We start from the raw sequence: 23,340 nt of genomic DNA, 5'->3' as shown, positions 1-23,340 counted from the left end.
AGCGTGTAGTAAAGTGATAATAAGTAGAGGTGAACACGTGTAGGTCCGAAGTTTGTAATGCAGTGATAGCATGTACAAATGTACACGTGTATGTCCTTATGGCGTGTAGTTAAGTGACTGCATGAAAAGCAGAAAATATGTCTGACGTCAAACGATATTAAACTATTGTTAGGGGAATTAGGACTAAATCAAACATGTCTACGAGGCACCACAAATATTCAGATATTTCTCTGAAGAATAGTTCCAACGATACTCTGTTGTATAATATGCAGCCAGACAGGTTTTTATCGGGCACTTCACAAGGCAGCACCGCACAATAAGCGTTAAGGAACCTCAAGATGATGAAATACCTTTGAGAGAATTGTGTTTGCTATGCGCCATGCCTCAGAGTACTCTTCCTTGCTGTCGATTCGTGAACTGCACCGCCACTATTTTGGAAGATATGGTTATTAATGTGTCGTCCATCCATCAATCCATCTGTCATTTTATCTGTTAACATCTTTCCATTCGACCCGTGAAGATCCGGATTCTCTGGATTTTCTGGTCCAGACTCGATTATTTACAGACCGCCGTCATATAGCTTGAATATTGCTGAGTGCGGCGTTAAACAACAAACAAACAAAGTCAAAATGCACCCGTCATCTATCACACGATAGATGGAGATGATTTTTCTTGACGGGAGCATGCGTCATAAAACTCTTCTGAATTCAGGTTCAGTATACATAAAGATCAAATTTCAAAATCGCGGCCTCGTGCGATTGAGTGCTCAATATATGTGATCAAATATTGTGTTTTTATGTGTATTAAAGGGAGCGAAGTCCGTGCGCTACATGAAGTTTCCATTTGTATAAGAAACGTCATGCATCATGGCGAGTCGAATACTGCTGATATCTCAACTTGTTTCAATCATGAATCAACATTGTAATTTAACTGGACGGTTATTTGTAGCGTCGTGTCACCGGACTCAAAAGGAAGCCATCGTATTTATCCTAATAGAGTGGAGCTATAACTCACTGGATAAGCGAGGATGTTCACCAATCAATATTCGACGAAGTCAACCTATATACCTCTGTATATACCCAGAGTGGGGGAGGTTCGGGGTTCGATCCCCGGCCGCGTCATAGCAAAAGACGTTAAAAGATGGTACTTATTGTTATCCTGTCTGGCGCTCGGCTTGAATGGGCTCAGTCAGTATACTGTGTCTGAATGGAGTATTCATGTTAAACTGCGGAAAGGTATCTGAGTGGCCTAGCACTATAAATCGGCATCAGTCCTGACTAGTACACTCACACACACACACACACACACACACACACACACACACACACACACACACACACACACACACACACGCACGCACACACGCACGCACATATTTATGTATGTACATATAAAATGGTTAAACATTTAATTGTTCATTTGCAAAAGCATAGTAAGGTACTAAGGTAAAGTACGTTTAGAAACGCGCAGAAAATATGTCTGGCGCCAAACGTGATCAAACTATTTACAGATAAACTGGGATTAAATCAAACATTTCTACGAGACATCACAAATATTCAGAACGTTCCTCTGCAGAATAGTTCTGTCAACGTTATTCTGTTGTATAATTTGTTGTCAGTCGGGGTTCTCGTCAGGCCCTTCACAAGGCAGCACCGCACAGTAAGGGTTAAGGAAGGATCAATAATGGCTCCGACAACGCGGTGGTAAAATGCCTTTGAGAGAACTATGCACTAAACATGACATTGCGCCCTCTGCTGGCAGATTGCCTCCCTTGTAGCTGGCAGTAGAGGTTCCTGTTTTGTTGGCATAATGTCGAAATTGATCAAGTTTGAGGTTGTGTTCAGCCCAACACAGGCTATATACTACCCAGGCCAGACTATACAGGGACATCTCACTGTGGAACTAAACGACACAATGAAAATGAGAGGTAAGCAGCTCTATTACCAGCTGTACGGAGTCCGATCGTCGCATGACTTTAACCCTCACAGTGTCATGAAATCACGAGTCTTCCGAAAATGCTTGATTTCACCTTTGATGTAAAATGGTTGTACAAAATCACTGAGTTGAGATGTGTGCTTTCATGACTATTGTTTTATATAAGGCTGGTGCGACGCTAGCTGCGAGATCGTAGCTTTGTACTTCTCCGTCTTCAGTATCACAATGTGGCCCAGTCGTCTAAGGCGCCGCGATTCGCTGTGCATAGACCTCTGATTGTGGGTTCGAATCCCGGTTCACCCCGATTATGTTTCTAGTTTTGTCAGCACCATACCCGTGCTCGTGGGTTTCACCGAAGTGGTAAACGTCTGAGACCTGCATCCCTTCGGACTTTCCTCCCACATTAAGCTGACACGCCTCGATATAACTGGAATAATGTTAAAAGCGGCGTTAAACCAAACTCAACTCAACTCAACTCAGTATCACAATCTCGGGGTTCAGTGCATCAAGCTGATATTCAGCGTGTCACCGGAAGTGTACAGAGAATTCATGGGAGGACACGTTTCTGTCAAACACAGTGAGGAGCAGTTTAACCAAGACTTAGTACCCGCTGACCAGGCTCGTAAATGGCTGAATCGTTCTTGCAAGGTGGCTGGAGGCTTGACAGGAATAACAAGGAAGGAATCTGCATACCATAAATGGTGCCTTCCAGGGCTCAAGATGAAGGCCGTACCGGCGTATTTTCGATGGTGATAATACGCACGATACGGTAGTGGATAATTTAGAAAACGTATCAGATACGCATCACAGCATACATGTACGTTCTAACATTCATTTACAGGCGTATTTCCCCCGAAATGTATTGTGATTACAAGCAGCGTATTTCCTTGAGCATAGTGTGCAATTTAAAAAAACAACAGGGCTTTGTGAAGGGGCTGCGCATTATACACGCCACAATGAGTTTTGATGTTTTATTCCCAACGCAGACACTACCGTATGCATGAAAACCGGAAATACAATGTCAACAAATCCGCACTGTAGTACGCAAATTAATCACGTAATTACACTGATTACAAAAAGTGTATATCTGCACTTATGTTTGTTACCTATTTTAATTATTTATTGAATTATATTGTTTACATTAATTTCGGAGAAATCGTATGTGAAGTGGTCGGTATTTTGCCCCCAAATACTGAAAACCATTTAATGGGGGTGCGCATCATACAATAGACATACATGTACAACGAACGAAGTTTACACGAGAGTAGCAATGATGTGGTGCATATCTAAAATGAAATACAAGATTAATCAATTAAATTCCATTCAGTATTCTAAGAGTACTCTTTAGTTTTACCAGTACTCCTATACTGAAATGATAAGGATGGCGTACTCCTGATGCTGAAAAAATATCTGGAGCAATGAAGAAATATGCTGAAGGATTTCCATGCGCTCCAGGACCATATAAGGCGTGTTCACGATTAAGTGATTATATGTAACCAAGCAACTGTCAGAGTACAAATTGTTACTGATCCAGTTGCTTCTGGGGGCTGGAGAAAAGATGAAAGCCTGGGTTACCTTCTCCCTGTTCTAGTGTCAAGGGAGCCTATTCCAGCAAGTTGTCTGGAATAGACATCGCGTGGTTGCAGAACAAAACGTTCTTCTGGATGTTACAAACACAAACTGATTTGTACAGATGCGAGGTGCTGTTCAGCTGAAGGATGTAATAATCCAACTGTGTAGAGTACTTTTAAATGGGGCTGATCGGCTGTTAAGCTGTCGTAGAATGTGGTGTATTCAATGACGTGTATGTGCACGTGGAGAAATGTTATATATTCAAGGGTTGAAATGTTTAATGTGATTAACCATATGTGATTAAATTGATGTCTATTGTTTTCTTTATTCTTATTTTCATTTATATACAAACTGACTGAAAGCGGAAATAATAAAGTGGTTAAAAAGGCGGCAGCTTTTAGGATGATCCTTACATCTCCAGATGTAACAAAACACTGCCAGTGTAAGGAAATATAGGTCTTATAAGCAATAGCAGTCATAATTTTGAATTCACAATAAAAAGTGTTTTAAAACACTTAAATGGAAAATACTTTTTATACGGCCCCTCAAATGCAGAACAATGCAAGGATGGCATCCATAGTGTTCAGTGACGCCTTAGCAACATTTCTAGCATGGATGCCATATTGTTAAAAAAAAATGCCATCGGGCGTTTCATTTGCAATTTTCACCTCCCCACTACAGTGCACGTTACAAAATATCGTGGACATTTGTATTCCCCCTAGGACCCAAACTATTCCTCCTTAAGTACACTGACTATCTGAACATTCATTTAGTCCAAACAGACCTGCACATGACTCAAGCTTCCTTACTGTTCTCAAAATAGTAACACCGACCGAGACCATTGTTTATTTCTGTATCGCGGCTAACGAACAGCAATATATAGATGGTTTTGTTTGTTTGTTGTTTAACGTCGCACTCAGCAATTTTCTAGCTATATGACGGCGGTCTGTAAATAATCGAGTCTGGACCAGACAATCCGGTGATTGACATCATGACCATCGATCATCGCAATTGGGATACAATGACATACATCAACAAAGTCAGCGAGCCTGACCACCCGATCCCATAAGTCGCCTCTTACGACAAGCATAGTCGCCACTTACGGCAAGCATGGGTTGCTAAAGACCAATTCTACCCCGGATCTTCGCGGAAATAGATGAGGCTAGTGTATATAGAATTATAGTCTCCAGGGTAGCGCAATAGAGGATGTTTGTATTTTCTTCCTATGTTTATCTCATTGAGTTAGTTTCACTTTTTCACTCGTTGTGCGGTACAGTTGCATGACAGACATATTCACTCGTGGCGCAATCAAGATGACATTTGCACTCGTGGAGCAATCGACATTTTCAAACGTGGGGCTATCAAGTGAAGAGGTAGAGTTGACATTTTCACCAATAGAAATATCAATTTTGTCATGATCATTAATGGGATTGACATCTACGTGATCTTTGCCTGCAAACATGGTGTCAGTGATGATGCCCTTATCGACATGGCTTTCTGGCCATCAACCAAGCAATATTGTATCAACAAACTGCGGACATCATTGAATTTTGTTACTCATCCGTCGCAGGAAATCTTATTTTGTTATCTAATTTCAGCATTTATTGTCTTTATAATAACTTCAAATTATTTCGTGAATTGGGGAACACTTTACTTTCATGTTATTATATTTAAATCACTTATACTGAAACAAGGGGACACGACTCTCCCAGATGTCTAAGACGCCGCGATTCGCTGTGCACAGTTGCGTCGCTTGGGCACGCCAGAAACCTATGATTGTTGGTTCGAATCCCGGTTCGCCTCGATTATGTTCCTAGGTTTGTCAGCACCATACCCGTGCTCGTGGGTTTCCCCGAAGTGAGACCTGCATGACTTCGGGCTTTCCTCCCACATTAAGCTGACACGCCGTGATATAACTGGAATACTGTTAAAAGCGGCGTTAAACCCAACTCTCTCACTCACTCACTGAAACAGATCTGAATTGATGGGAATGTTGAAATAAACCGGTGTTTATTTTGAGCCACATCATGTTTGATGTCTCCGGGGTCTGACAATTCTTTAATTAAGGTGAAATTCTGTATCCGGGGTACTCTGGTTATGCTTCCACAGAATTAACTGAGGTAGCGTATTTCAGGAATCCGCCTCCGGTTTCAAGGCAAGGCAGAGGTGGAATGGACAGAAGGCTCGGGCGATAATGAGGAGGAGTATTCAGAGAAGGAGCAATACTTTAAAGATGATATCTTACTTGATGGGAGAGGTAAGGATATATGCAACACACCTACCTTTATCTACCAGTATAGTTCTGCATAAAATAGTGTAACCAGTTATCTCACATTGACGGACGTATTTGATATTTCACTAATTGCCACAAATAAAGGATCTCTCAAATTTTACTTGACACCCATGGCATATGACTTTAGAAAATATGCAGAACTTATAACCGCCTTTCATTTCCCATTGCCTGGGTCTTAGATGCCAGTTTTCGTATGCAATGAGTGATTGTCTATTTCAAGCTTAACTTCTATCTTAAGTTCTCAAAGGACCAGACAGGATGACCGTTTCTTTTGGTCCACATCATCTGCAAACTTTAAGAAAGTATGAAACACTTTAAGCTGTCAAATATGTTCACATGAATGTAAGGTAGACATTGTTCATTATAACAGCACTAAATGTACGGGTAAGGATAAACTGTTTTAACAAGGATGAATTTCAGAAAACACTTTTTTAATATTTGAACATGGTCAAGTCTTTGATACAAGTTTATCTTCGGGGATGTAGTCAAAAACATATGGAAACAAAATTCTTCTTGAATCACATACTTGCTCATAGTTATGTCATCCTTTGATGTCCTAAAAATCAGCCTTTTTACTCAGTTTATTCATTCCTATATATATAATCAGACCAGAAGTCCAAAATTTACAAGTTTAAGAAAAGCGAAAAAGGTAGTTTTGTTTAGTGAACCATTTGAAAATGTCATACCAATATTTCAATGTTTTCCTGTAATGTTTGGGATGTCCCTTATCCTACATCGCCCTTATGGTATTTAAATTTGTAATGGTGCAAATATCCTTCGTGCCTGGTGAATAATATAAGCTTATGGATTTAGGTGACATGTCTAGAATAAAACATTCACATTTTGCCACTTGAACTGTTACATTAACCATGTGGATTCTAGGCAGTGATGCGTCAGGGGCCAAGCTCCATCTCCCCGCAGGCCGACACACCTATCCCTTCACGTACCAACTCCCAAAGGATATCCCTTCTTCATTTGAGGGAAAATATGGTTATGTGCGATATTTTGCAAAAGGCATCATTGATAAACCCTGGAAGTTTGACCACGAAACCATGAAATGTTTCACAGTAATCTGTCCGCTGGATCTAAATCAAGAAACTCTTGCTACGGTAAGTGATGAGGTAATTGTTGTAGGCGTACCATTCATTAATCATTTATTATAGGCTGTTGAAGATATATCATTAGTGTGAACTGTCGACAGATATGCCAATGAGTTCTGACACAAATCCTGTAATATTTGTAAAACTTTTATACCTACCTCAACCTCTACCTCAACCATTTGCCACCACATATATATACTTTAACCGAAAGGGAACTGAATGCAAACATTTACAATATAACTAGGGGGCGCTGGGGTAGCCTAGTGGTTAAAGCGTCACGCCAAAGACCTGGGTTCGATTCCCAACATGGGTACAATATGTGAAGCACTTTTCTGATGTCAACTTCGGTGATATTGTTTGAATATTGCTAAAAACGAAGGAAAACCATACTCAGTCACTCACTCGCAACAACATAACTATTCCCATGAAGAATCCAAGTCTTAATTGCAAAATGAATTGGCAAACGTGAGTACTTGTGTGTCTTCCTCCATCCATCCCTCCGTCTATCTTTATATGTGTTTACAACTTTGCTTCCTTTCATTCGTTTCATATTCAATGAAACTTATATTTTTGCCTGATATTTGGACAGTGACTTTGATTTCCGGATCAGACCTAAATAATCATCAAACATACAGCATGATGAGATATTTTGCTGTTTAATTTGCTTACATTTCTATTTTGATTTGGACGTTTCGATTGTTGTTGCTCTTGTTGAAACTGGATATGTATTTCAGTTTCTGGAGATCTCAAGGAAACGTCTTGAAAGTCATTTCCTGCAAAGACATTTTCTGAAAGGTGTTTTCTAAATCTGCATGATCAAGTAAGAATGATATACACTTCCACAGCTTCCTTTAGTTTAGGGTAATATACAACTAGATGTTTATCTCACTTCCTGCTTTTCCATTTCCGTTTCTAAACACACCAACCACAGGTCTGCGTTGTGGCTCGTACTTGAAATAATATGTGGACCCTTCAGTATCAGTGGTGGAATATGTAATGCAGGGCCGTGTATTGAACACCATAGTCATTTTGAATCCCACTCAGTCATATCCGATCCTAGCTGCCGGATTCACTGCACGATCCATGTAGCAGAGCCTCGAGAACAGAATGAATTCTTGTAGATGCCTGCAAAAGAGAGCAAATCGAAGACCATCTGCTGTCTGTGCTGTCAATCTGGGCCAATCACTGCCACCTTCACCATCGACCGACAGGGGTATGTCCCAGGAGAAGCCATTATTCTGAAGGCTGAAATAGAGAATATGTCAGATGGCCCAATAGATTCATCATCAGTGACTCTCACTATGGTGAGTTCAAATCTATAAATACTGTGTTGTTAACAAGAGGGTCACTATTTCATGGACGTTTTTTCACAAGCGTTCGAAGTCCTAAGGTGCTTCTCCAAACATGCATCAACATAATGAAAACTGTTTGAGGAAGTAACGCCTAATGGCCACGTTACAGACACAAGCAAGATAGTTTTAAGCTGCAGCTGTTTATGACCCCTGTTTAGATCATTTTACTTATCAGCATCCATTCAGACACGTATACCAGAAATACAAGGAAAATGTTTATGTTGGGTGTTTGTCCCTCGTGATTGTGTGTAAATCTTATCACATGTTCAACATCTCTGGTACAACTTGATGAACGTTTTTGTTTTTAATTTAAACCAATTTCCAATTACAATTTGTTTCAAGATATGAAAGAGTCAAGACCCTTAAGAAGCTGATAGTTTTTGTGAATGATAATAAACGTCATTAGTTAAGGATTTATTCAACAAATTCGGCGGTTGTAGCCAAACATTTCTCAATACATTGAGTTCACATTGAAGTTCTTTTCTTTATTTACATTATCCAATCCTGTATGCATTTGGGTCAGAATAGGTCCCCAATAACTCTAGTTTGTCATAAGGGCCAATGAAAGTCGAGATCAGGCTCTCTGACTTAAGCGTGTCATCTTGATCTTGTGGCTTGAATGTCTCACCCGCCCTCACATAGCTTGGCTATTGCTAGGTGAACCATTAAAACGTATTCACTTAGTTAGGATATACTTATGCACATACATACAAACAGCTGTAGTGAGTTTTGCATGTGATTCATAGATATGCTGATGAATTGAATTCTGTGAAAAAACAACTCTTCTTTTCAGGAGACAACATTTCTAGCAGAAGGGGAGTCAAAAACTACTTTTGAAAAGGTGGCCAAGCTGCAACATGAGCCAATCCTAATGGGAGACCATGACTACTGGAATGGAGACCAGCTAGCTATTCCACCTCTTCCGCCAACTTATCTTACAAGTTGCACGATCATTGATATACAATACACTCTCAAGGTGAGCTGTTTATTTGGGGTTGATTGAGTCATTTTCACTATGAGATATTGAAGTAGGGTAGAATGGTTCACTCGTAGGGTGAGATATTGAAGTAGGGTTGAATGGTTCACTCGTGGGGTGAGATATTTAAGTAGGGTTGAATGGTTCACTCGTGGGGTGAGATATTTAACTAGGGTTGAATGGTTCTCTTGAATTAGTCCCGAAATCATTTGGATGTTATTTTATTGTAGGGATATCTCCTAGGACAAATCGCTTAATCTCACCACAGCGATAGCTCCTATGGCAGTTAGTTTTGGCTGATAAAAACTAACATTCCACCTGAAAAATCCTGATATTGGCTTTTTGTCTGAACTTACATAACATAATCGATGGTGAAGTGAAATGGGGTTTACTCTTCAAGATTATTTCAGTACCATAGCGTCGTGCATGAACGCTTGTATGTGTCTCTTTGTACTGGTCCGGATTTATACCGGTATTATAGTGCTGAGCCCACCTTAGTTTAACGTGAGTACCCCACTCAAACATATACAGATTCCGAGCTGACCAGTCTTTGTTTTATGTCCTTCTTCCCGACCGCACGGCAAGATAACAACAAGGACATGTACCGTCTTTTATCGTATTTTGGTATAACGCGACCAGGAGATCACAAATTGGAAATTATGATATGACATCATTGGTTTTGTTCCAGCTTACAGTTAGTCCACCAGGGCTCAGCTTGAATCTCGACATCAATCTTCCAGTCATAATTGGAACCATCCCCGTGCAAAATGTCCCCGATAGGCATCCTCCCATCACGCATCCGGGTCCAGCAGCTTACACCGAGACCATATTTTCATACCCAACACCACCAGCCTATCCCCCAGGAGAATCGCTACCCCCGGGAAGAGATATATTTGCCCCAGGGGCAGGATATGCCCCACCACCATATCCTCCAGAGGGTCCAACAGCTTCGCCCAACTTGCGTAAGTAGACATCGTGATGGTATGCATTAAACTCTTACAGGGAACATCAGGTAATGGTTTCGTATAATTCACTTACCACGTTCAATTCGTTTCCTTCGTGTGACATGTTTTAGCCACAACGATGGCCTAAAGAAGCCGACTTTCTCCCAGTTGCGCAGACGTTACCCTTTCCTCTGTAAATTGTTGTCCACTTAGTGGAGATGACGCATTTTATTCAAATTATTAGTAATTATTTCGTTTTGAATGAAAATCGTCCGGGAACCGAGGTTTCCGGATATCTGAAGTCCGTAAAAGCGGGGCCATTCGTCACCACTCGCCCCTTTCCGTAACCTGCAAGAAGACTCGTCCCCCTATCGATGAACGTTATGTGCGAAAATACGACAAACCAATCAGAATGCGCGCAGGATTTCAAGTTCTTCGTCAAAGAATCCCTCAGAAATCATTTTTGATTTTACATACGTCTTGCATCTAAAAATATACCCATGACACAGTTACATTTGTTCAATCATACTGTATAATTCCGTATGTCCCGATGTGCTTTAAATTGCATCTGAAATATATATAATATATGGGGAAATATATGTTAACCATTAAGCGGATTAGTACGGCGGTACTCCCCATTGTTTTAGGTATGCCCGTTTGCGCTAAGACGGAACCCGGTCACAAAAATGGCCACGAGAGGGGCACGAGTCGCTATTCGGATTGTCCCGGAATAACACGAGTTAGTCACGAATGAAGCGGGACATGACTGTACAACAGTTTTGCGCTCAAGTTACGTGTTCGTACCGAGTTTCGGCGTTGTTTTCGATATCTAATTCGCTCTCCATGCAAGAATGCATTGTAGTTCCCCAGTAACCTACGACTGCCTTCCTTGTTGAGATTCAGCGACAAAATAGTGGTCAGTGGTCAGGCTATGTAACGGGTTGTATGTCACCGTATCCCGATGTGAGACCTAAGACTGCAACATGTCTTCCATTTCAACTTAGGGATATGCTGGCTAAATATACATGCACTGACTTGTGAGTGTACTGCTGCAAACGTCTAGAATATGAAGCCTTCGGTAAGAGCTGGAAGAACATGTAGACATGAAATCTTTATGGATGACCACTTTATTGTTTGCAAAGACCCTACATAGGTTCTTCTTGCCCATTCATCAGTAGGAAGCTTGATGGCTCGTTAATTCATGCGCGTGACTAACTAGATGACAATGCGTTTTGCTACCTCAGGAAGAAGGCGTAAAGTGTAGCTGTGGAACGTCCAACAAACAAAAAAGTTTATACATGTTTCATTTCTCCACTAGAATATAGTAGACTGGTCGTTATAATAAGACATTTCGTCAAATAGAAGTTGTACCTATTTATGAAGCCATGACAAATATTGACAAAACACTTAATACACAGTTTAGATAGTAATATACTGGTTCATGTTTCAGCTCCTCCTTCATATGAAGAGTGTGTGTTTGGGAGGGTCAACATCACTCAGAAAGAAGATAGTGAACATTTGCACGGAGACAAATACTTCGCTCCCGTCTACACGTACTACGACTGGGGCCACAATGCGACCGCTCCTCCTGAGTAGTCAACATGGCAGACATCTGTTGTTGAAGACATACACTGGTTACACCATCTGTCTACACGTACTACGACTGGGATCACAAACTGTCTGCTTCATCTATGTAGTCAGTACTGCGGACATCTGTTGTTGAAGGTATACACTGGTTACACCATCTGTCTACACGTACGACTGGGGTCACGAACTGTCTGCTTCATATATGTAGTCAATACTGCGGACATCTGTTGTAGAAGGCATACACTGGTTACACCATCTGTCTACACGTACTACGACTGGGATCACAAACTGTCTGCTTCATCTATGTAATCTGTACTGCAGACATCTGTTGTTGAAGGCATACACTGGTTACACCATCTGTCTACACGTACTACGACTGGGGTCACAAACTGTCTGTTCATCTATGTAGTCAATACTGCAGACATCTGTTGTAGAAGGCATACACTGGTTACACCATCTGTCTACACGTACTACGACTGGGGTCACAAACTGTCTGCTTCATCTATGTAGTCTGTACTGCAGACATCTGTTGTTGAAGGCATACACTGGTTACACCATCTGTCTACACGTACTACGACTTGGATCACAAACTGTCTGTTCATCTATGTAGTCAACACTGCATACATCTGTTGTAGAAGGCATACACTGGTTACACCATCTGTCTACACGTACTACGACTTGGGTCACAAACTGTCTGTTCATCTATGTAGTCAACACTGCATACATCTGTTGTAGAAGGCATACACTGGTTACACCATCTGTCTACACGTACTACGACTGGGGTCACAAACTGTCTGTTCATCTATGTAGTCAACACTGCATACATCTGTTGTAGAAGGCATACACTGGTTACACCATCTGTCTACACGTACTACGACTTGGGTCACAAACTGTCTGTTCATCTATGTAGTCAACACTGCATACATCTGTTGTAGAAGGCATACACTGGTTACACCATCTGTCTACACGTACTACGACTGGGGTCACAAACTGTCTGCTTCATCCATTTAGTCAACATTCTGGATATCCGATTGATGAGGGGTACACCATGGTACGATGGTTCATGGACGTCGTTGAGTCGATGAGTCGACAGTGATGGTGGTGAGAAGAAGGGTCTCGATATTAAGACAACTGTCGAATTCGTACAGCTTATTGACGTTCGCTGGGTGATAGTTATCCCTATCGCGAATGTGACGCAGCTATTGGATGTAAAGATGAACCTGTTGACTATCTTTTAGAATGGGTAGCGACAAAACCCTTTCCATATCCAATAGAGTCGATTGTACGATTCCGACTATGTCATGGGCATGTGTTTATGAATCAATATCAAATAGTGATGACACCAGGTGTTCGCGAAAAGGTGACACATACACGTCAATTTGTTCATTTGAAAAAACACGGAAACATATGGCACAAGTCAATATAGGGAATTGCATCGGACATCGTTTTTGTCACCGATGCGTCAAATTTGGAAATGTCTTCCACATGTCTACCATAACACTACACACTACAGAAGTTGTCTTAAGCTTTAATAACTTATATGTATATGCACTTAATATCTTGCTCATTTCAAAGGCCAAATTTCTGATTATTATCATTTTGAACTGTGAGAAGGAGACTGTTACATGTGTAAACATATGGAAGAACTTACACTGAGATTCACACTGATTTGTTAGCTAGAAATTCAAGCTAAAACTTGAAACAGGAACATACATATGTGTAACGAATACAGACGTTATTATTATATTTTTGTGTCTTCAAGTCTTTCTAGATTTCAGACTTCAAAAGCATTGATTAAAAATAAAGAGTATATTGCACGATTCCGAATATATCATAGATCAATATATAATGTGTCTATGCATCACCACCAAAAAGTGATTGTAACAGGGTTAAGTACCCATCACAATCACAGGCAAAAGAAGTCAATCATTCACCCCCATAACCCTAAAAAAAAACATAAAAAAACCAATAACACACGTGAACATAGGGTACAGGTCACAATAGAGAATGGCATCAGACATCATTTTTGTCACTGATGCGTCAAATGTAGAAATGTCATCAACGTGTCTCTGCCATAAGGCTTTTTGAAAGCTTTACCGAGGCCATGGGTGTTGTAACCTTGAAATATAAACACCGAAGGCTGGAGCTGCTGAAATATTGATCGACATGAAGGGAAAGTTCAAGTCATCCCTCTTGCCATACACTCTTGCGGAGAGTGTTTTGTCACTCTGAATCTTCAAGCATGAATATGAAACAGATGAGACAGTCTTGTTGGTATCCTTTATTTCTAGTTTAGGTGGGTAAATCAGTTGAAGGGAATTGGCTGTTTGATTGTTTTTGAATGGTATCAGATCATTGATATATCTGAAGCTTAAGTTAAACTTCTTGGACAAATTACCTTGTTTTGACTTTGCCAATCCACACAGATATTCCGATTCATATGCACAAAGAAACAGATCCGCAAGAAGGGGGGCACAATTGGTGCCATATGGATGCTTATAGCTACTTCTTGCCTAAATGTCTTATCAGTGCCAGGCGTTGTCATTGGTAGAATTACTAACTGTAAAAGAGGAGACAGAAATGGAATAAACGCATTCTGTCTCAGTTAACTTTCATCCAAAGTTTGGCTGCACATACATGAAATGTTTGTAGTGGGTCCCACTGACAAGGCCAAGAATAACATAACCATAACAGGTCACCAACGCAACCATAGATATATTAACATCGCTATCTTCAAGGGTACAATTTGTCGAAAAGGAAAGGATATGTCATCTGAAAACAGCACGTAATGGTAATATGTCATGTTATATGCACGGACACTTTGTCATTTTATATACAATGTACATATATATGTTCTATAGGTACTGTGTTATTTTACATACATTTTACATATGCCCGGTGAAGATTGTGTTTCACTTTATGCGTTGTGTATGCCCAGATGTTATAACACTATCAGTTACATGTGAGTCAGTTGTGACAGGACAAGCAAATGACGTCATGATATCATTACAGGACCAACTTTCACAAAGCGACCTTAGCGCTTAAATGATCGTAACTCCAATACTTTAACTTAGGCTTACGATATTCTTAGCGCTTAGCGCTTTGTGCAAGTGGGCTCAGGTGGGCCAGCCCACTTGTTTGGGTCTTACAAGACGACGTCCAGGCAATTAGATAGCTACATCCTTTAACGAGTAACTATGGTGTATTTCAAATGCAATGTATAACTTTTTTTAATGGTACATGTACCATGACATTTGTGCAATGTATGTCTAGTTCTATAGGCGCGTTTCAATTATGTGCAATGGATAACTTGTTTGCCCAATGGATATCTAATTGTGCAATATATGCCTGTGTGTGCAATTATATATGTCTATTTATACTAGTGCTCATTCATATTAATGGGTTGTGTTGTATTTCAACAGGCATGTACTGCTTGTGATTACTTCCGGGGTGCACTCTACAAGAATAATTTCATGTGAATTTTGATGCTTTTACATGGTGGATTTATGCGTTGTTACTATTGTTGATGTCTATTTGTTATCGTGTGTTAACACTCAAATAATCTGAAGCCTTTGGGAACATTTGTTGTCAACTCCATCCCATTGATTGCCAATTTTGCAGCTTATGTGAGCCGTAGTCAGAGTGCCCCCGTCATCTAGTCAGTCTCGATTATCCAGTGTAACTTGTCATTATTATTTTATTATTCATACACGGGACCATTTGCCACGACAGGTTCTCATCGGAAGTGACGTCACCATCTCGATCTCTCTTATCACTAACTCCGCACAGTGTTTCTCTCGCACAGGAGCTGGAAAGCAACAACCAATCAAAATGTCTCTTCGAAATGCGTCACCACGTACGAATAGGTACTCCATATATTTAATCGAAGCTGAATACTGTAAATTATCACACCCCTAGGCATGTATTCCAAATTTCAAAATCTCCAAAACTTATATAAGCAACCACTAAAACCCCCCTCTGGTTGCAACACCTTTATTTTCCCTTCAAAACCACGCTAAATGGCCCGACCGGGCCCGTGTGCGAAATACGCTCCAGTCGGAAAGCGCACGTTAAATCTCCAAACGTAAGTAAGTAAGTAACTGTACATTATGCTGGAAATAGAATGTTTTACGTGTATTAAAGGGAGCGAAGTCCGTGTGCTACATGAAGTTTCCATTTGTATAAGAAACGTCATGCAACAATACTGCTGATATCGCGCCTTGTTTTAATCGTGAATCAACAGTGGTACTTGATTGGACAGTCATTTGTAGCGACGTGTCACTGGACTCAAAAACGTAGCTTTGTGGCAAATAGGTGTTTATGGAGGGTATTTATGGTAATAGATTGCAGATGTAACACACTGGATAAGCGAGGATGCTCATGAATCAACATTCTACTAAGTCAACCTAAATACCTCTATATACATGTGTCTTTATTTTTCCCTTTTTCTTGACGATTTAGAACCCTGGCTGAAGAACCATTTGGGTGAAAGTGTCAACGTGTCTTATTCTGATGAAACATTCACATTATGCATCCAGTTTGGGGTACTTTTTTATGCGGACGATATTGTTCTACTAAGCAAGAACCAAAGATTCCTACTAAAGTCTTTACACTCATTGTAAATTTATTGCGAACAGTGATTGCTTAATGTCAACATTTATTATCTTTGGCAGCGAAAAGCCGAAAACAAACAAATACAATTTTACCTCGGTAATAGTTTGCTGGAAATTGTTGATTACTATGATAACTTAGGTGTAAAATTCATAAAAATAAAAAATAAATATTTGCCGTGAAGTCCCTCATGAAGAATGCCACCAAGTGCATGTATCTGTATCAACCCGCTTCGTCTAAGTTCTTGAAACAGGTAAACAGTGGCTATCTAGACAACCCAGGTACAGTCAGGGCTGAGTGACTTTGCTGGTTAGATAAAGTAGGCAAGTGGATCAATCCATTTTATTGTGAACAGGAAATTAAAACAAAAAGGCAAATTCGCTTGCATCAATCATTTATCTATTTTAGCACTTAAAAAGAGCCACACGTATAATGTTATCAACAATTATTCGACACAGACACCTCACAGTTCACAACAAGAATAGGTTTCAACAATTATTCCACGCAGACAGATCACCGTTCACGACAAACATAAGATTCAATAATTATTCCACGTGGACACTTCACCGTTCACGACAAGCATAAGATTCAACAAGCATTCCACAGAGACACTTCACCGTTCATGACAAGCATAAGTTTCAACAAGTATTTTACAGAGACGCTTCACCGTTCACGACAAGCATAAGATTCAACAAGTATTTCACAGAGACACTTCACTGTTTACGACAAGCATTAGAATCGGTAATAATTCCACTCATACACTTCACTGTTTATGACAAACATAAGATTTAACAATAATTCCACATTGACATTTCACCCTTCTGTTCATGACAAACATAAAAATCAATAATTATTCCACGTGGACACTTCACCGTTCACGACAAACATAAGATTCAACAAGTATTCCACACAAACACTTCACTGTTTATGACAAACATAAGATTCAACAATAATTCCACACAGACATTTCACCCTTCAGTTCACGACAAACATAAAAGTCAATAATTATTCCACGTGGACACTTCACCGTTCACGACAAACATAAGATTCAACAAGTATTCCATACATACTCTTCACTGTTTACGACAAGAATGAGACCTGTTTAAATGTGAAGCGTTCCATGAATCTAGATCTAAACTTATCTAGAATAAATATACGCAATTTCCGAATGTAATAAAATACAAATAAAATATTAAGTACCAGAAGGGTAAAAGAAATCAAGAACCTTGCAAAATTCATATGTATAATAGATAAGTACCTTTGAGCGTAACTGTGTGTATGTGTGTTTGCTTATGTAAGTGTTTCTGTTTAAATGTTCGTACAAATGTTCAAGCAAATTGTTTATCTCCAAATATTTGTACAGTATAACCGACATCTTCTCACATATTTATTGTCATGTTAAGAAACTTTTTTTTCTCCTGTACCACCGTGGGTGGTTCTTATTTTTAGAAATAAATGATGTGAAATGAAATGACAACATGGGTTATTCTGATCCAAGGAGAAACAATACATGCATGGTACGACAACACAGGCACACTGAAGCTCTAAAAATTAGACGACCTGGGTTGAAATCCATGTATCGTCTTTGGAGAAAACCACGGAATATTAACCTTCCACTTGACGGTATTGTAAAAGCATTTGATGTTATGATTTTACCTCGTGTGTTGTTTGGCTCTGAAGTATGGGGAACTGAAACCATAAATCTGATTGAAAAGGTACAACTCAATTTTTTAAAATAACTGCCGGTTTGACAATGTCTACACCTACTTAGATGGTATACGGCGAACTAAAGTACTCATGGAAATGAAAAAAACTGTTTTGCTGGATTTAATAATCGACCTAAAGCATTACGTATATGTAAATACGAAATAACAAAACAACTGGAAAAGTACTAGTCTGGATTTGCTAGTTTTATCTCAGTGCTCAATACAAAATGTACTTTACAGGAGGTAATTTGTAGGCACTTTCAACATTCAAAAATAAAACTAAGTCCAAATTGACATGGCAGAAACAGGCTATAGGCATAATGCAAATTAGCCTGGAAAAAAAGTTATCAAAATAACAATAAAAATAACAGCTATGTTTATGTACATAATAATAATGACATGTAAGTTGTTCTTTGAGAAGGAAATATGCTACTTTTACGTTCTGATATTTTGACGATGATTCACTATCCCACAATGCCACTCACAAATCACAAACCACTGACAAATCACATGCACGTTGGTTTCAAGCACATGTTTTCACCTGTCATAGTTCATGGACATTTACCTTGATCTACTAACACCTGGTTATGCTCAGTTTCACAATAGTCTTGTTTTGTTCATATTTTTACACACTTTTACGTGTAAAAAGACATAAAAAAAACTTTGATACGCTGTATTTGTGCAAAGGTCCAATTAGTACTAATTGAGTTATTATATCTATATATTTTGTATATTAACTGCATTTATTCAAAATCTGAGATCGAGTGTGTGTGTGTGTGTGTGTGTGTGTGTGTGTGTGTGTGTGTGTGTGTGTGTGTGTGTGTGTGTGTGTGTGTGTGTGTGTGTGTGCGTGCGTGCGTGCGTGCGTGCGTGTGCGGCGGTGGATTGTTGCTTTGTTGGTGTCTTTGTGCGTGTTTGTTGCTTCTTTTTTGTGGAGGCGGGGAGGGATGTGGATGCGAGAGAGGACGTGGTTGATGGTGCGGACGAGGGAGTTGGTGTGGATGCGGGAAAGGATACAGGTGAGGGCATGTTTAAGAAATAGGGTGTGCGTGAGGGTAAAGTGTTACGGTGTGCGTGAGGGTTCGGGCGAGGGTTCGGATGTGATTGAACTGATGTCAATGAGGGTTTGGGTGTGTCTGAATGTGCGGGTGTGTTTGCGTGGTTTTCGTAAGCTGCTGTGAGTGAAGGCCTGGATGTGGGAATGGATGTGGTTGTGTGTATATAGGATGTTCGTATGGGGGATACTATTGTGAATGTTATTTTCATAATTACTATTAAATGTGGTGTGTACACATATAAAATATTGTTTCTATGAGTCTTTTAGTGTCTCGTAGGCCATTTTTGCCGGCCGCTGAATTTTTACATTCTTGCCTTGTCATTTTATATGTACAGCGAGTGACACTATAATAAATTATTCTTCTTCTCTCTTCTTTTTCTTTTTCTTCTTCTTCTCTCTAACGAATACTGATACCACACGCTATGGTATCACACAATGTGTAGTACAGCTGTGTGTTTATTAAACAGGTGATATCTTCACGAAAGAGTAATAAATGTTGGTTTGTTATTTGTCTGTGCTTGTAGTTACCGTTGGCTTGTCACGACGAGGATCTGGGGTCAAATACCACATTGTTTGAAGCCCTTTTTGGCGCCCCCTTCTTGATATGGTTTGGGCGTCGCTAATAAACGGTGTAAATTAAAAGCAATAAAACCCACAATCGCTAAAATACACACTTCCTTACCGAGAATTAGTTGCGGCCAAACTACGAAGTACCCCTGCCACAGGCCAGAGTGATGTGAGGATTCGTCACATCTTACTCAGTCCATTCAAAAAATACATCATGATAGGCCTTTCTTCTGTTTTCATTTTTTTAAAAGTCTACCAATTAGATAAAAATATGTCATGAAATGGTCAACTTTCATTGAGAAAATATCATAAAACGTGAAATATTATAATTTGCATCAGCGTATTTAAGCGTGTTTGTTTACAAACAAGAGAAAAGTCATGTCACGTGATATGCAAAATAGTTTGTGGCAGTGGCGTAATGCTAAGTTATCAGTGCGCCGGAATGTTTGAATGAAATATTAATGATGGCAGTACTTAACAGCATTCACACATCCAAAGAACAATTTATACCAATCACTAACGAGTATTATTCCATGGCCTGTGGTCTATCCGCGGTCCACGTTTTGTCCATATGAACTTGCAACACATGTATTAAGAACAGCAGGAGCCTTCATATTCATAACAGCAATCACCTTCGAGAAAAGGTGAAGGCTGACGTTGCACCAACGTTTAGATTAATATTTATCCAAACGAACAAATAAATACAGATGTTTCCCAACCCCAATCACATACGTCTGATGCGCACGTAAAATCATCCAGCTGCCTATAATGTGTTTGTCTGTTGTTTAACGCCGCACTCAGCAATATTCCAGCTATATGACGACGGCGATCTGTAAATATTCGAGTCTGGACCAGACAGTCCAGTGATTGACATTATGAGCATCGATCCATGCAGTTGTGATACAATGACATGCATCAACCCAGTCAGCGAGCCTGACCACCCATTAGTCGCTTCTTACGACAAGCATAGTCGTCTTTTATGGCAAGCATGGGTTGCTGAAGTCCTATTCTACCCCGGATCTTCACGGGTCAGCTGCCTTTAAAGTCAAATACTTCGACTGGCTTGTTGACTGTGACATGACACTGCTGACACTGTGCGTCCATTAAGTAGCTTCTTCGACCAGTACAGGTTACCATGGTTACAGGCGATCTATTCAAACCCGGAATCATTTCGGGTTTGCTTTTAAAGACAATAAAAAATGCATATATTATTTTTGAATCTCCAAATATGCTTTTTACTTTTGGTTCTAACACAATACAAAGATTCACAAGAATTTCCGAATATTCTTTCAGTGATCTGTATTGGGAGTTTCTGGTCTGTTTCGGTTAAAACATATATATTAACTTTATGCAATTTAGTTAATGCCACTTATGCAATTTATGCATAAAATTAACCTGAACAAAACGTGTGCGTGTGTGTGTTGAGGGGGAAGGGGGGGGGGGGTTAAAAGTGAGATTTCACTTTCGTAAGTTTTGGGGCACTCCATAACGTTTAAAATCTGCAGAGATCGATGCTCTTGATGCCAGCCATCGGATTACCTGGTCCACCTGCGATTATTCACAGACCCCCGTCATATAACTGGAATATTGCGGAGTGTGGAGTTATACATCAAATAAACAAACGCACAATTAATTGTTTATTTGCAAGGGATTGAAATTGATATACTATAGACCCTTTTTTCTATTTCTCTTCTACGCTGGTCATGTATGTATAGCAGAAATCTAGACTAGTTCCCGACCTCTGCTGCGCCATTCGTAAGCGCATTAGTCACTTTTATGGGTAGTAATAAGGGCGTATGGTAACATTGATCAACAAAATGAAATACAGTTTTCGAGATAATAAGGAAATGTACGTATCTTTGTGGGTAGCATCGGTAATGGTGACGAGGTTTTGATAAGTCACTTGCTTGGTAATTTTGCGATTTTCGTTTACACTATTTTGACTTGCAACACAAAGTAAATATTTCACCTGAGCATTGCTTTTTTAATAGTGTGTATATTTATTTACTGTCAAATGTGTAACAAATTTATTAAACGTCTAAATATTCAGTTATTTTATAAAGTGACTGAAAAACATTTCCATCTGTATCATTATGATAACGAATTCCAAACATTTTGATGTGTAATGTCATCACCAAGAGACTGAAAATGTTACGTTGAAAAGTACATTTCTATGTTGTTTGGCTTCTAATCCTACATAATAATCGGTTGTGATGTTTGTAGGCCCTTTTGATCGTCTTAATCAATCTGGGCAGATTTTTTAGTCAAAATGACTGAAATATTTACACATTTTATAAATTGCCTGAGAGAATCACATTTTACAAATTGACGGTAATATATACACGCTTACAAAGGAAAAGACCTGTGAAAACAACGTCTATCGCGCATTGAAGAATTTCCCAACCAAGACGTAGAGAAACAAGAACGAATCCGTTCAAATGAAGGAAAACAAAATGCAAATTTCATAATTACAACCTACAAAATTTATGTGTATAAATTTTAGGTAGCTTCCTTGTTCGAGGAATGTATCCGTGAATATCCACACAAAGCAACAATATCCCACTCGTCTGCAGCTGTACAAAGAAACTTATTCGATGTCACGTGTCGCAGTAACAATCAAATATTTTAAAAGATATATATCGTTTCGGGATATTATAATCCGTGTTCGTTTCTCAACTGATCACTTGGATTGTTTCAGGTGTTTTACATAGGTGTCAAGTCTCAATGGTCGGCTGAGAAACTATTTTCATAACCACGGTTCCTAAAAATCCATTGAGTGATAGATAACAATGATCCATTAATCAACGTATTATCAGTTAACCCTTTGAACAAAGTATGTTGTTTTTACATCGGCACTTCACGCCATGATATGAGTGTATTCCCTTTGTTTTAGTAAACCTAGACATGTAAACACTCACTCTTGACATATCCACTGTGCAAGATAACAGTGATTAATCAATCAATGTATTTTCTGTTAATCCTTTGATGACTAGGAATGATCTGTTCATTTACAAAAAAAAGTAAATCAACTTATCATTCATCTCTTGCTGGGCTGCCACGTGCATATTACATAACACACATTTCAACTCACTTCAAACCTGGATTTAGATTGAATAATTACCCCAAACACAATAAATGCCAAATGGGAACCTTTGTCAGGTAATCTAAGTGGCGCTACCACTAATTGTACCTGTAATAAATTCATTAACTGAGCATCAAGTGAATGACGACAAATACACAAGTGTAGGGTTATACGAGAAAACGTGGATGACAACAAGGGAGTAGTAATCGTATTATCGACGCAAGCCGAAATCCGAAAATGCTTTCACTGCATGGATACTTTTTTTAGTATTAAACTATAACCATCTGGGGTATTTCCAAATGACGATATCCGATGAGCTCCGCTGTTCTTTTTGTCTGTTTGTTTAGGCTGAAGAAATTAATTAACATGCGCCCTTTGTCGAAATTTTTATAGATCACGGTTAACCAATCAGTGTTAAAAAAATGCGTAAAACAAATATTGCCTCCAAGTTTATTTAGCTGTCCTTGCAGACAAGGGGCCCAGTCTCTGGTCACGCTCAGTTGCGTTGCGTATCATCCGGGTACTCACGGGGGAAAAAACAATAACAAAGGCAACAAC

The 23,340-nt window shown here is 39.5% G+C and overlaps 1 protein-coding gene across 1 annotated transcript; it reads left to right on the top strand.

Moving 5' to 3' along the window:
• Positions 1-1,785: 1,785 nt before the first annotated feature.
• Positions 1,786-11,870, top strand: LOC139465839 (arrestin domain-containing protein 3-like). Its single transcript, XM_071247781.1, has 7 exons — positions 1,786-1,927; positions 5,642-5,764; positions 6,683-6,909; positions 8,022-8,204; positions 9,046-9,228; positions 9,917-10,190; positions 11,623-11,870. The coding sequence occupies exons 1-7, from the start codon at positions 1,810-1,812 to the stop codon at positions 11,766-11,768; spliced, it is 1,254 nt and encodes a 417-aa protein (XP_071103882.1). The 5' UTR covers positions 1,786-1,809; the 3' UTR covers positions 11,769-11,870.
• Positions 11,871-23,340: the final 11,470 nt, after the last annotated feature.

The sequence above is a fragment of the Haliotis cracherodii genome, unplaced genomic scaffold (assembly GCF_022045235.1).
Source record: "Haliotis cracherodii isolate W230 unplaced genomic scaffold, xgHalCrac1.p SCAF_1, whole genome shotgun sequence".
Taxonomy (NCBI): domain Eukaryota; kingdom Metazoa; phylum Mollusca; class Gastropoda; order Lepetellida; family Haliotidae; genus Haliotis; species Haliotis cracherodii.
This window is presented reverse-complemented; position numbering and strand designations above follow the sequence as displayed.